Below are 14906 nucleotides of genomic sequence, written 5' to 3' on the forward strand. Positions count from 1 at the left end.
ATGAACTTGTACAGTATATGCATGTAATGCAGTCATAGTTGCATGTGTGTGTTTAGATAAAACAAGCATGTTTCAATTGTGCCAGTTCTCCTCTAATAACCATTTATTATGCCTGTGCCTGCAAATCAAATGATCCTCAGCCCACAACCTTAACATATGACTTCAAATCAAGCGCCTACTGTATTTCCGGTCAAAATCACCTGATTACTAATGACACTCACCTCTTTGCAGTCACACTACTACTTGTGAATATACCATTGTAAAACATTGTGCCAGTGTGGCAATCACACTCGGATTCACACCAAAACAACCGGCCCGATTGCAAACGAACTCTGGAGCAGTTCACTTGTGATGAGAAAGCAATCCGACCCAATGGACCAACAAACCAACCTGTATAGCAATGCATGATGGGAACTGCGTTATGTAAAAATGTGTTTGTTTTGTTAATGTCTTGCAACATGAATCGCGGTTTAATTTGGACCAATGATGAGGTAAAATACCTCAATGAAATTTGGTCTGACAAACATATTTCTGAACAACTCTCAAAAACACATACAAACACAGAGGTTTACGTGGTGTTTAGCGAGTGTCTTATGGAGATGGGCTTTAATCGCTCCGATGAAACATCAATTCCTATATTAAGCTCGCAGAGCTGCAGTCTATCCATCTTGATAGATGACTGCTTTGAGTAAAACCCCAGAACATAAACAGGCACACTCTGCCCACTGAGAGGACAGTTTACTCACATGTGACTTGCATAAACACATTTTAGTATGCTTTGACATGTTGCCTTGTGAAAGTGAACCAAGTCAAGGAGAAAATGCAACATTGTAACAAATTAAATTACTGCTTCAGAACAAAGCACATATCCACAGGTCTGAAAACACCCTAAGTCTCTGTTATTGGTCTGTTGTGATTCTGTTTTGACCTCAGCCTGCTCCACATTTGTAGATTTAGTCTTATTATATTTATGCCTTATATTATATATTATATTTATGTTTACCAATCCCTGAACAGTTGCCTGACTAATGTATCTCAGGTTGACTTAGCTTATTGGCTTGTTTGTGATGTTGGCTTTAAGAAACACTTGCATCCATCTGTATACTTCATGACAGTCAGCGAAGGGAAGGAGGGTAGACATCACAGCAGACACAGATACATTAGAGCCTAACATTTAAGGGCTATTCTTTCTTTGCTGAAGTCAAAGACTGACTCACTGACACCCACAATGTTCACAAAATTATTAGCAGATGCCAATATTTGTTGCCCTTATTCTACTCTTACTCATATTTGCCTGTTTGTGTCTGACCATGTCTCTGTCAAAGTGAATAACTGCCACATCAAATTCCTAGGAAAAAAATGCTAGGCACTGATAATGAATACATATTTACCCATAATGCTATGTGCTAGACAGCAGCTAAGAATGCACACTAAGAAACAATTTGAAGCAATGCCTTTGAAGAAATTCCTTTGATTTGTTGTCTAATACATAAAGAACCATGCCAAGAAGTAGTGATGAACAGTCTTGCTAAAGAGTGGGAGGGATTGATTTGTTTTCACTTTAACAACGGATTTTCATGATTTCTGCTGTTCTATTGTGCTTTATTGAACACAGAAGTTTGCGGGGGACCTCATGATTCGAAATATTCAGCTTAACCATGCTGGGAAGTATGTCTGCATTATTGATACAGATGTGGAGAGCTTGTCTGTGGATGCAGTCCTGGTTGTGGAAGGTAACGTATTCAGCTGTTAAATGTATTATATGCTTTATGAATCGTTATTTTTAAAGCTAGCTAGCAAGTTACTAAAAGTTAATGTATGAAGATTTGGAAACTTTAAAGTAATGTTTAGAGGACTACATGAAACCTACATAAGCCATAGCTGGCACCAATGTAACCCTAAATTTTTTAAATACTTATTTCAATATGTAACACCTCTAATGCAGACTGGTCTTGTCCATTTTTATGTAACATTGGCATAACACCTGAGTCAGTCATTCAGTGTCTCTTAAGCCACTTTTCCTCTGTAAGTCAAGCTCGACTTGACTTGGCTTACTTTACTTTTCTGATCTTACGTTTCCACTGCAGTTTAGTGCCGCCTCAACGTTGGTGCCATCGTCCACTCGCCTTCACGCAGGAATAATATTGTAGCCCTGTACAGATACACACTCAGGCTGTATTCCAAATGCCTTTCCTGTTCACTGAACATGGACCCTATTAAGGATGTAAATAATGACGTATACCATGGTTTAATGTAGCCATGATATACTAAATTGACATCATGCAATCGTAATGTGTGCGTGTGATATAAGCTCTGTTTTATCATGATTTTAATCTGCTATTTTGAGTTTTCAAATTAATAAAAATAATGCCAATCTTATTGCTAATTCGATGTGCTGTCCTGTAAAGAAAATGTGTCCACAGTTTGAAGGATAAGCTGACCAAGCATTCATCTGCTATGTTTCATCTGCTAGGCCTACTTTAACTTAATTTATTTTGCATGTACAATGCCCAAAACATTAATTATGGCACATCTCCTATGCACTCCAAAAAGTGATTATGGACTTATGCAGCATTTAAATATTGATATAATGTCCATGTTACTACAATACATTACGTTAATAAATGCACATATTTCATGAGCACAGTTTAATGCACAGTTTAATGAGTTTAACATAAATTTGCCTTTATTTAAATATAACTTTTTGTTTAACTTATAAAGATTTTACTTAAGTGATTGTTCTTAATTTAAATATGTTTGATTTAAAAATATATATGTATATTTCATTAGTTTCTTCAGTGTGCATCTGTCTGAGTAGTAAATAAGTCTGTAGTTAACTGATGCATAGATACAGATGCTCAGTTTTTGTATAATCTTTCTCTACATGCATGTACCTCTGAATATCACCATTAATGATTATCATTAAGTGTCTGTAATAGTGTTAAGAATGTTAAGTTAAAAGAGGGCTTTCTTTACTTGAGCTATAGAAAATGTTATTATTGTGTCATTCAACTTTCATAGTATGTATGCTAGGTAAAGGGGGGCTTTATAAAAAGTGTTAGTCAGGCTAAAGTGTTGCTTTTCTATTAAGAAAACGTGAACACTTTAGAAATGAAACATACAACATACAAATAAATAATGAATAATAATTATCCCTGAATATTATTTATGAGTAATAAGTACTCATAATTTGAAGTAGCTGTGACCTGATAGTATTTCATCCTGAACTGACATAACAATATGTCATAATTTACATTCTAGTTGATCCCATTTGGAACTGTCATTACAAACAGCATCAAATGCTTGGCATTCACAAATAATTTAAATGGGCCATTATTGCAACAAAAAAAAAAATGCAAATGAATATTAAATTGCTGTAATGTGACGTTAGATGTTTATACACAAACTGCCATTTAAAACAAATGGGACAAACTTTAAAACAAATGGTATACAATACAATTAGAAATGATTAGCATATGACATAACTGTCATTACATTAAATGATATGACACTTATTTTAACCTATACTGGTAGTGGAGACATAATACAGTTATATTACAGGACTGTTGTCATGACACAAACATGACATCAGGCATGACACATTTGATGATGTAGGGTTCGAATTACCAAAATGTCATGAACAGAATTACAATGCTTACTTTATAAATGTAAGCACCAGAGAAAATACACAACCTCTGTCATTATAGTGTAATGATTATCACTGTCAAAACCTTCACTATGCAACAATGTTATATAGCAGGTTTTCATTTTAAAGTTCAGGAGACACTGAAAACCATCATGCTCTCATGACACACTTTCCTTACAGCAACAAAGAATTATGTCATATGACTCAGGTTTTATATCTACATTATATTTTATATAATGTATATAATTATTTCATATTATTATATATTATAATATTATTAATATAATATAATATTAATATTATTATAATTATTTATATAATTATTAAATATAATGTATATATTTTATTGTATATACTGTATGTTCATGTAGGTTTATGTCACTTGTCATGAAATGTTTATGTAGGTGTCATGTAGCCATATAAACACCAGGCTAAGCCTCTTAAAGTATCAGCTTTTATTATTCAGTTGCTCGTCATAATTTTTTTTTGCATTAACTAATGAGCATTATTTAGCAACTACAATGAAACTAACAGGAAATGTATTGTATGTCATTATAAGAGTCCGGAATATAACTGGTGGAGCCTGGGAATTTAAGGGGTCAAGTGAATAGTTACTGAACATACTGACAATATTTCTGACAATTGAATCTGTTCACCGTATTATACTCAGCTGTTGAAGAAACCCAGCCATGCCATGCTGCACATTACAGAAAGTCTTTATATAATAAGACAGTGCTAAATGCATCAACAGAGATGATTATACTGTGTACATCTCCAATGCTATATTCTAGTGACTCAAATTGGTATACCTGCGAACAACACATTGTCCCAGGTGTTTACAAATGGAGCTCTTTGTCATAGACTGTCTTTAATTGTCTCATTTACACATCAGCTGAGTGGTATGAGCCAGTCCCAGAATGAGTAACACGTGGGGAAAAATAAAAGTATTTAAATGGCAAATGGCAGTTTGAGGTGAAAATGCCCATTATCCGAGACTGTACATCAAAAAAAAGCATTTCATACACAAGCCTCCCACACAAGGCCAAATTTACATTCACAGGAATGTACATTCTTCTCGCATACATTCTTCCCTCCGGTTGTTTGTACAGGCTTCAGGCTAGGATCAGCTTTGCGAGCACATTACATTGAATTGATTGGAGCATTTATAGCATTTATAGCTGATCCAGCCTCCTCCTCACACTCAGCTGCTGTGTTTGTCAGGTCCACCCGGTCCCCCAGACAGCGTGATGGTGGAGGAGATTACAGATAGCACAGCACAGCTCTCATGGAGCCCTGGCAGAGACAATGGGAGCCCAATCACTGGCTATGTCATCCAGGCCAGAACACCCTTCACTGTGGGCTGGCAAGCTGTGGACACAGGTATTATATATCCTCTCCATGAAAGGCATAGAGAGCTTTTGATATGAAGGTATGACCCAGGTGCAGTAGATGTTTCTTAATAACAGTATAATTTAAAAAAAATACTGATTCCCTGAAATGAAAACTCTTGTCCAAATCTGAAACCAAACTTCAGGGTACTCCAAAATGAGTGGGTTTTAAAATTGCATTAAAAAGCTATAACATTTGATTGAGAACCAATAAGGTAATAAAAACAACTCACTTTATTATTAACAAGTCTTTTCAATAAGATATACTGTATATACATTCACCAGCCACTTTATTACAAACATACATGTACACCTGAATTCATGTAGTTATTCAATCATGTGGCAGCCCAATGCATAAAATCATTCAGATACTTGGTTGTTGTTGCCAGATCACATGGGATTTTCACAATGCTGTGTCCGGTGTCACCCAGAAGAGGATTGATTCCATTTTGTTGTCCATTCCTCTCAAGATTTCCTCCTCATAGTGTCTCAGGGAGTTTTTCCTTGCCACCATCGCCTCTGGCTTGCTTATAAATGAAAAATCTATATCCGAAATGTATATATTCCTGTAAAGCTACTTTGTGATATATTCCTTCATATATTCATTAAAAGTGTTCTACAAATAACATTTTATTTAATTGTATTGAAACAAAAAACATCCAGTGAGATGTAGTTCTGCTGGTGGAGACACTTTGTTGATGAGAGAGGTCAGACGAAAATGGTTAGAATAGTTTGAGATGAGAGGAAGGCTACAGTAACTCAAATAAGCAGTCTTCACAACCATGGTAAGCAGAAAAGCATCTCGAATCTTGAGGCAGGTGGCCGAAGACCACATCGGGTTCCACTCCTTTCAGCCAGGAACAAGAATCTAAGGCTACAGTAGGCAGAGTTTCACCCAAATGGGACAGCTGAAAACTGGGAAAATGCCCCCCCCCCCCCCCAATTAGTTTCATTGCGTTGCTGCCACATGAATGGCTGATTTGGTAATTGCATGAGTGTACAGATATTCCTAATTAAGTGGCTGGTGAGTGTGTAGGACTGTGTAGGTCTTGAGTAAGATTTTTTTAGGTCATCATTAACAAGCAAACATAAGTCTGTGCCTTGAACAAATTGGTTATGAGTCCAAGGTAAGATCAAAAACTCTAAAAATCCATTAAAAAATCATTAAAAACTTTTGATAAAATTGAATAAAATCCAAAAGAGTGGCCTGTTAAATTCAGATTTTTGCAATGCACAGATAGTTTGGATTTTCTTCAGTTTTGCAGTGTGAGTATTTGAACATTTTTTAATAAATATATTTTTCCCATTTTTACTCTTTTTGCTGAAAATGTGCAATTTCATTGGCCAACATTTCAGTCCCAAATCATCCCTAATTAAACCAGGCATGCAGGCACTCCATGCAGCTGACTCCATAATTACAATTAAAAAATTCTTAAAACCAGTAAGCAACGCAAAATTGAATGTACGAGATGCAACGAAGAAATGTGCAATGCGAAAATGGCTTGCCATTGACTAAACTATTATTGTGGGAAGTTGTTGATGTAATGATTATAAATTGCCTTGTATAAGTCTGTATTTGCTCAGTTCCGGAGGTGATCAATGGCAACACACTGACTGCTACAGTGGTGGATCTGAATGCCTGGGTAGAATACGAGTTCAGAGTGTTGGCCAGCAACAGTGTGGGAATGGGAGAACCAAGCCCTCCCTCTTCTAAAACCAGGACTGAAGATGCAAGTGAGTGTTCCGTACACACTTACATTCACACACAAATATTCATACACATCATAAGGGGAAATCTGAGATTGGGCGTATCTAGAAGAAAAAAAAGGAGAGATTGGCACAAAGAAATACAACAGGAAAATGAATAAATAGTAGTAATAGTAATAATTTATATATATATTTATATATATATATATATATATATATATATATATATATATATATATATATATATATATTATATTATATTATATACAGATATATAATACAGTGAGGGAAAAAAGTATTTGATCCCCTGCTGATTTTGTACGTTTGCCCACTGACAAGGAAATGATCAGTCTATAATTTTAATGGTAGGTTTATTTGAACAGTGAGAGACAGAATAACGACAAAAAAAATCCAGAAAAACGCATGTCAAAAATGTTATAAATTGATTTGCATTTTAATGAGGGAAATAAGTATTTGACCCCTCTCAATCAGAAAGATTTCTGGCTCCCAGGTGTCTTTTATACAGGTAACGAGCTGAGATTAGGAGCACACTCTTAAAGGGAGTGCTCCTAATCTCAGCTTGTTACCTGTATAAAAGACACCTGTCCACAGAAGCAATCAGTCAATCAGATTCCAAACTCTCCACCATGGCCAAGACCAAAGAGCTCTCCAAGGATGTCAGGGACAAGATTGTAGACCTACACAAGTCTGGAATGGGCTACAAGACCATTGCCAAGCAGCTTGGTGAGAAGGTGACAACAGTTGGTGCGATTATTCGCAAATGGAAGAAACACAAAAGAACTGTCAGTCTCCCTCGGCCTTTGGCTCCATGCAAGATCTCACCTCGTGAGCTTGCAATAATCATGAGAACAGTGAGGAATCAGCCCAGAACTACACGGGAGGATCTTGTCAATGAGCTCAAGGCAGCTGGGACCATAGTCACCAAGAAAACAATTGGTAACACACTACGCCGTGAAGGACTGAAATCCTGCAGCGCCCGCAAGGTCCCCCTGCTCAAGAAAGCACATATACATGCCCGTCTGAAGTTTGCCAATGAACATCTGAATGATTCTGGGTCGTGGATGGGTATTCCAGCATGACAATGACCCAAAACACACGGCCAAGGCAACAAAGGAGTGGCTCAAGAAGAAGCACATTAAGGTCCTGGAGTTGCCTAACCAGTCTCCAACCCTTAATCCCATAGAAAATCTGTGGAGGGAGCCGATGGTTCGAGTTGCCAAATGTCAGCCTCGAAACCTTAATGACTTGGAGAAGATCTGCAAAGAGGAGTGGGACAAAATCCCTCCTGAGATGTGTGCAAACCTGGTGGTCAACTACAAGAAACGTCTGACCTCTGTGATTGCCAACAAGGGTTTTGCCACCAAGTACTAAGTCATATTTTGCAGAGGGGTCAAATACATATTTCCCTCATTAAAATGCAAATCAACATTTTTGACATGCGTTTTTCTGGATTTTTTTGTTGTTATTCTGTCTCTCACTGTACAAATAAATCTACCATTAAAATTATAGAATGATCATTTCTTTGTCAGTGGGCAAACGTACAAAATCAGCAGGGGATCAAATACTTTTTTTCCCTCACTGTATATATATATAGATAGACAAATAGATAGATTTAAGATAATACTTTATTTAAAAGTTATATGTTAGTGTAAGTAGCAGGAGATACAAATACAATACAAACCATTTAAAGATAGTAAAACATTTGCATCTTAAGCTGAACTGAACTCAAAAGAACTGAACTCAGTTTAAATGTATTGGACCTTGATTTGTGTAATTATAAGTTACAAAATGATCTAAAATATATGTGAAGGTGTTCTAGAAGCACCTGCTTTTAGTTTTCTTAGTGACTGATTCAGATTATTACAATTATTTTTTGTGTAATTCATGTCTCCAAAATTTGACAGATTTTACCTGAGTAGTTGTGTCCAAGATTGGTCTTTTCCGATAGAATTTAGACCATTGTCTTTAAAATAACCACTTGCCTTTAAGCCATGAAAAAATTGAAGGATAGAAAACGAGGACTGAAGAAGCAGATTGCATTCCACCATCAGGGCAATTATTAAGAAGTTCCAGTCAACTGGAAATCATATGAATCAATCTGGAAGAGTATGTGTGTCTATATTGTCTCAACACAGTGTGAAAAAATCTCAGGTCAGGTGAGTGCCCTGACCTGAACCCCATAGAAAACCTGTGGGGTGAACTGAAGAGGAGAGTCCACCAGTGTGGACCTCGAAATGTGAAGGATCTGGAGAGATTCTGTATGGAGGAACGGTCTCAGATCCCTCGCCATGTATTCTCCAATAATCAGGCATTATAGGAGAAGACTCAGAGCTGTTATCTTGGCAAAGGGAGGTAGCACAAAGTATTCACTAAAAGGATGCCAACAATTGTTGCACACCTATATTTAATAAAGATACAGTACCTCACAAAAGTGAGTACACCCCTCACATTTTTGTAAATATTTGATTATATCTTTTCATGTGACAACACTGAAGAAATTACACTTTGCTACAATGTAAAGTAGTGAGTGTGCAGCTTGTGTAACAGTGTAAATTTGCTGTCCCCTCAAAATAACTCAACACACAGCCATTAATGTCTAAAACGCTGGCAACAAAAGTGAGTACACCCCTAAGTGAAAATGTACAAATTGGGCCCAATTAGCCATTTCCCCTCCCCGGTGTCATGTGACTTGTTAGTGTTACAAGGTCTCAGGTGTGAATGGGGAGCAGGTGTGTTAAATTTGGTGTCATCCCTCTCACACGCCCTCATACTGGTCACTGGAAGTTCAATATGGCATCTCATGGCAAAGAACTCTCTGAGGATCTGAAAAAAAGAATTGTTGCTCTACATAAAGATGGCCTAGGCTATAAGAAGATTGCCAAGACCCTGACACTGAGCTGCAGCACGGTGGCCAAGACCATACAGCGGTTTAACAGGACAGGTTCCACTCAGAACAGGCCTCGCCATGGTCGACCAAAGAAGTTGAGTGCACGTGCTCAGCGTCATATCCAGAGGTTGTCTTTGGAAAATAGATGTATGAGTGCTGCCAGCATTGCTGCAGAGGTTGAAGGGGTGGGGGGTCAGCCTGTCAGTGCTCAGACCATATGCCGCACACTGCATCTAATTGGTCTGCATGGCTGTCGTCCCAGAAGGAAGCCTCTTCTAAAGATGATGCACAAGAAAGCCCGCAAACAGTTTGCTGAAGACAAGCAGACTAAGGACATGGATTACTGGAACCATGTCCCGTGGTCTGATGAGACCAAGATAAACTTATTTGGTTCAGATGGTGTCAAGCGTGTGTGGCAGCAACCAGGTGAGGAGTACAAAGACAAGTGTGTCTTGCCTACAGTCCAGCATGGTGGTGGCAGTGTCATGGTCTGGGGCTGCATGAGTGCTGCGGCACTGGGGAGCTACAGTTCATTGAGGGAACCATGAATGCCAACATGTACTGTGACATACTGAAGCAGAGCATGAGCCCCTCCCTTCAGAGACTGGGCCGCAGGATATGATAACGACCCCAAACACACCTCCAAGATGACCACTGCCTTGCTAAAGAAGCTGAGAGTGAAGGTGGTGGACTAAACCCTATTGAGCATGAGTGGGGCATCCTCAAACGGAAAGTAGAGGAGCACAAGGTCTCTTATATTGTAACAAAGTGTACTGTACTGTTGCATGAATAGTGCTAATCATAATTAATCACATTCGTTGCTGCAAATTTTTAAATTAACAATATGGCATCCAACCTCATTATTTGTCAGCATATAAAGGAGCACTCGATCCAGCACATCCTGTAGGATGGGTTCATTATGGATCCTTAGTTTATTGAATAAGGGAATAATCAAGGTCATGAAATTGTACTTTGTGCACACAATGAAGGCGATTTGATCATGCTTTTAATGAGCTATTTTGAGTTAAGTAGTTGAATAAAATTATGTCCACAGTTTAAACAGCTCAAGCTAAAGTGAAGTTTATAGTTTAATCCATATAAAACTTGGTCGTCAAAATGTTTCAAATTAAGACCCTCTCTGTTCATGTATATAATAATGCCAATGAATGGCATTCCATCATTTCATTTGACTGTATTTACAGTCCAAAAAATGAACTTCATCATTATATACTGTGGTTCCACCAAACTGTCAGACAGTGGTACTGGATTTAATATTGCTCCTCACTCAAGCCAATATTAGAGAAGAGAAATCCAAGGTCAGAATCCTGCATAACTGAAACACACAGGTTTGCAAATCCTACACAATAGTCAGAGTAGCACTTAAGTCCACATGAAAAACTGAGGTCTGAATACCAGTGTTCACAAGTTTCAGTATTAATACCTAACTATGTGAGTGCAGCCCTTACTGAATAAACTCATATTCAATAGAAAAGGAGGAAACAGGTATATGAGAAAGGAAAGACTATCACTTAATGTCATTAAATATCTAGAATTTTTTGCTAAATCTCATGTGCACATTGTCCTCTTGTGATCTCAAATGAAAGCACCATTCTCACTCACTTATGTACACACACAGAGAGAGAGAGCAAGAGAGAGAGAGAGAGAGAGAGAGACTGCAAGCATCTCATTTCCTCCAGATTTCCAAACATATAATGAGTGTCACTACCAGTCAGCCTTAATACACTTACAGATAACAAACTCACTTAGTGTGTTCCACTTTCCATTCCCAGAATTAAAACTTTCTTCATGTAAAAGGAAAGATTTGACAATTCAATCTTGCTGCAATCATTCTGAGTGTCAGAACTATTGGCCCTGAGTGATGGCTCAGATTGTTTGACTGGCTTTAACCCTCACCTTCTGTCTACTACAATTATAAAATTGAAAAACCCATAATATATTTTATCATCAACTCAATTTGAGTAATATTTATGGAAATACAAATACCAATATATAAATATTGTTGGAAATAGAAACAAAAAACCCCTTGCAAATGCTTGCAGATCCTGAGTGTGATTAGAGCTGGAGTGTCATGATTTCAAGGCAGAGACAGATGAAAGTGTAGATTTACTTCAATTAATAGCATAACCAACACAAAACAAGAACTATGAATCGGCAGCAAAAGACTAAAGCAAATACTAAATATATACCAAAAGACCTTAAACACAACAACATAGACAATGGCAAGGAAAGACAAATGTAAGACTAGGAGTACAGTGCAAACTGTGGCTATATACACATGAGTGCTTGTCAACAAGAACATGTTTCAGGTGCATGTGGTCATGTGACTGTGATGCAGTGAGGTGCAGTGGCTGCTGGGAACTGTAGTTCAGAGTTCAGATATACATGGCAGAACCACCCCCCAAAAAGGCACTACTCCAAGAGTGCCAGAAAACACTCCCTCCCCTGGAGGTCCTGGCCCTCTGGGCAAAATGTCTTTACAACCACTTAGGTCCCAAGGAACTATAGGGCTGGCGTGAGGTTGGGGCAGGCTTGCCAGGGTCGCTAGACAGCTACCCAGGCGTGGGAAGCTGGGTCATTAGCTTCAGCAGGGCAAGAAGGTATAGCGAGATCCTCAGCGGAACAGGAAGGCAGAGCGACGTCCTCAGCAGAACATGACAGGAGAATTTGGTCGACCATGTCAGCAGACTCCGGTGTGAGCAGAAATTGGTTGGCCATGACGTCAACCTCAGAAAGGAACTGGGCGTGCTCTGTTAAGTTCATGGGTGGAGCGGTCACCTCCGCACCATAGAGAGATGACATGATCTCCTCTGCCTGGCTTGAATGCGGAGCGATGGTTACTTCATAGCCTGTGGGAGGAACAAAGCTCAAGGTGGAGCCTGAAGGGGGAGTGATGTCCTCCGTGAGACCAGAGGGAGGAGCAACATTAGGGCACGAGGCATAGAAATGGAGCAGCATCCTCAGACGAGCAGGGAGCCAGAGCGGCGTCCTCAGACGAGCAGGGATGCTGAATGACTTTCTCCATCGACACAGCAGGCTGGACGAGATCCACAGTGGGGGAGGGAGGGTGGGGATGGTTCCAGTTATGGTTGTAAGGCTCCCCTTTGGTATACCCCATAACGGAGTACATCATTTTGAGCCATTCCCGATTGTTCTTAATGAAGGAGAATTTTCTCTCCTTCTCCCACCTCAGCTTTTCTTTTTCATAAAGGGCCTCTTGAAATCTAAAAAACTCTGCTGCATCCATGGTGCAATCTTACGTTCTGTTATGATTTCAAGGCGGAGATGGATGAAAGTGCAGATTTACTTTAATTATTAGCACAACCAAACACAAAACAAGAACTATGAATCGGCAGCAAAACACTAAAGCAAAGACTAAACATAAACCAAAGATCTTAAACACAGCAACATAGACAAACGCAAAGAAAGACAAACATAAGACTAGGAGTGCAGTGCAAACTGTAGCTTCATACAGGAGTGCTCGTATACATTCTTTGGAGGATGTGATGGGAACTAAAACCACTGTCTCACATTTACAAAGACCAATTGCTATACTTTCATCTTCTTACTCTCAGGTCAAATGACCTGAACATAACATCTGTATTATAAATGTGATTTGTTTCATGTCTATTAAAAACTAATTGAGCTTAGTGAGCACTTAATGTTTTATGTTAGACAAATCATGTTAAGCATCATATTTAGACGTAAGCAAAACATATAGTTTAAATGTATGACATTTATATATAGAGGATATGAAATTTTGCGTAACACTTAGCTGTGCACAGCTGAATAATAATTTTTACAAGGAAATGATATGATCAATTATTAATCTCAGGTCATATATTCTATCAGTGTTTAGATCTTACATGTCAGATGAGTTAAGTCAATGAATAATTACACTATAATGAGATTTGCCCAAAGGACTTCCTATGTTATTTATTTATTTATTTATTTATTTATGTTGCCCTGCAGTTCCTGATACAGCTCCCACTGATGTAGGAGGAGGGGGAGGCACCAAGTCAGAATTAGTGATAACATGGGAGGTAAGTTGTTTATCAGATTTTACTGTCTCCCTCTCGCAATGGCTAGTCTTGGGTTTTTTGCTTAATTGTGTGGAATTGAATGGAGCCATTTTATGAGCTCTGCTGCGCACGAAACACTTCTCTCTCTGGACAGGTTTTTTGGTTTCATTTCCTCCACTCCAAATGGGATTCAACTAAAGGGCCAGAAGGTTCCTTTGAAGTTTTCGTCTCCCATAAATGGTTGTCAGCATGCTGCTGAAATCCCGATACAGAGGGAAGGAGCGTTGAGAATGTAAAAGTCCTCTATTTCATTACCAAAGGGCATCAGGGAAAGATGCAATAATGCTTTGTCTAAGGGCAGCATCTAAAGAGTCCTGTAACACAGGTCTAATTGAATGCATAAAACGTTAATGTGTAAAACATTTAAAGCCCAATTAAAATCATGTTGATGTAGGAAACTGTTGGTGCAGTAAGTTCAGCAAGGTAAGGCTATATGGCACAGTGGACAGTTATTTCTCTGCAGGAATATTCATATTTAACTTGTGTTTCTTGTTAAAAACCCCAAGATGTCGACACATTTTACTGACGATATTTAATCTTATTCTCCCCTTTTTTTTTTTTATAGTTGGAGAATATGATGACTGTTCTGAGTGCCATTGCAATGAATTCCACAGTTTTGTTTTTACCAATTCTCACAGTGACAAGACATATAATGCAACTTCACCAGATTTACAACTTCAGAATAAGGCAGGAATGTTTGTTTCAGCTTTGTTTGATGTGGTGTAGGATTTTAAAAACTACTTGGGGGGAAACAGCAGTGTTATAGCAGTATATGTTATAACTGACTCATGTTCTTCTGAAGTGTGGGGCGGCCGGCGTGTTGCTCTCGATGTGTTTTAATATCACTACAGTCTTATGTTCCACCCCCAGCCAGTCCCAGAGGAGCTGCAGAATGGAGAAGGCTTTGGTTACATCATCGCCTTCCGACCAATGGGCACAGTCACCTGGACCCGGGCAGTGATATCCTCACCCATTGTGGCACGATATGTTTTCCGCAATGACACAATACCACCTTTCTCGCCCTTTGACGTCAAAGTGGGTGCTTTTAATAACCGTGGGGAAGGACCCTTCAGCTCCATTGTCACTGTGTTCTCAGCAGAGGAAGGTTAGCATAATCCTATGTACACACTGTCATTCATTTATGAAGATTACCATGC

At 38.6% G+C, this 14906-nt stretch overlaps 1 protein-coding gene across 1 annotated transcript in view; it reads left to right on the top strand.

Annotated features, from left to right (window-relative positions):
• The window catches only part of cntn3b (contactin 3b), an 89637-nt gene that overhangs the window by 64109 nt on the left and 10622 nt on the right, over positions 1-14906 (top strand). Inside the window, exons 14-18 of the mRNA XM_053683725.1 lie at positions 1616-1733; positions 4868-5026; positions 6619-6768; positions 13640-13710; positions 14620-14854. Coding sequence (XP_053539700.1) covers positions 1616-1733; positions 4868-5026; positions 6619-6768; positions 13640-13710; positions 14620-14854 — 733 coding nt within the window. The remainder of the gene's footprint in view (positions 1-1615; positions 1734-4867; positions 5027-6618; positions 6769-13639; positions 13711-14619; positions 14855-14906) is intronic.

The sequence above is a fragment of the Ictalurus punctatus genome, chromosome 11, assembly GCF_001660625.3.
Source record: "Ictalurus punctatus breed USDA103 chromosome 11, Coco_2.0, whole genome shotgun sequence".
Classification (NCBI taxonomy): Eukaryota; Metazoa; Chordata; class Actinopteri; order Siluriformes; family Ictaluridae; genus Ictalurus; species Ictalurus punctatus.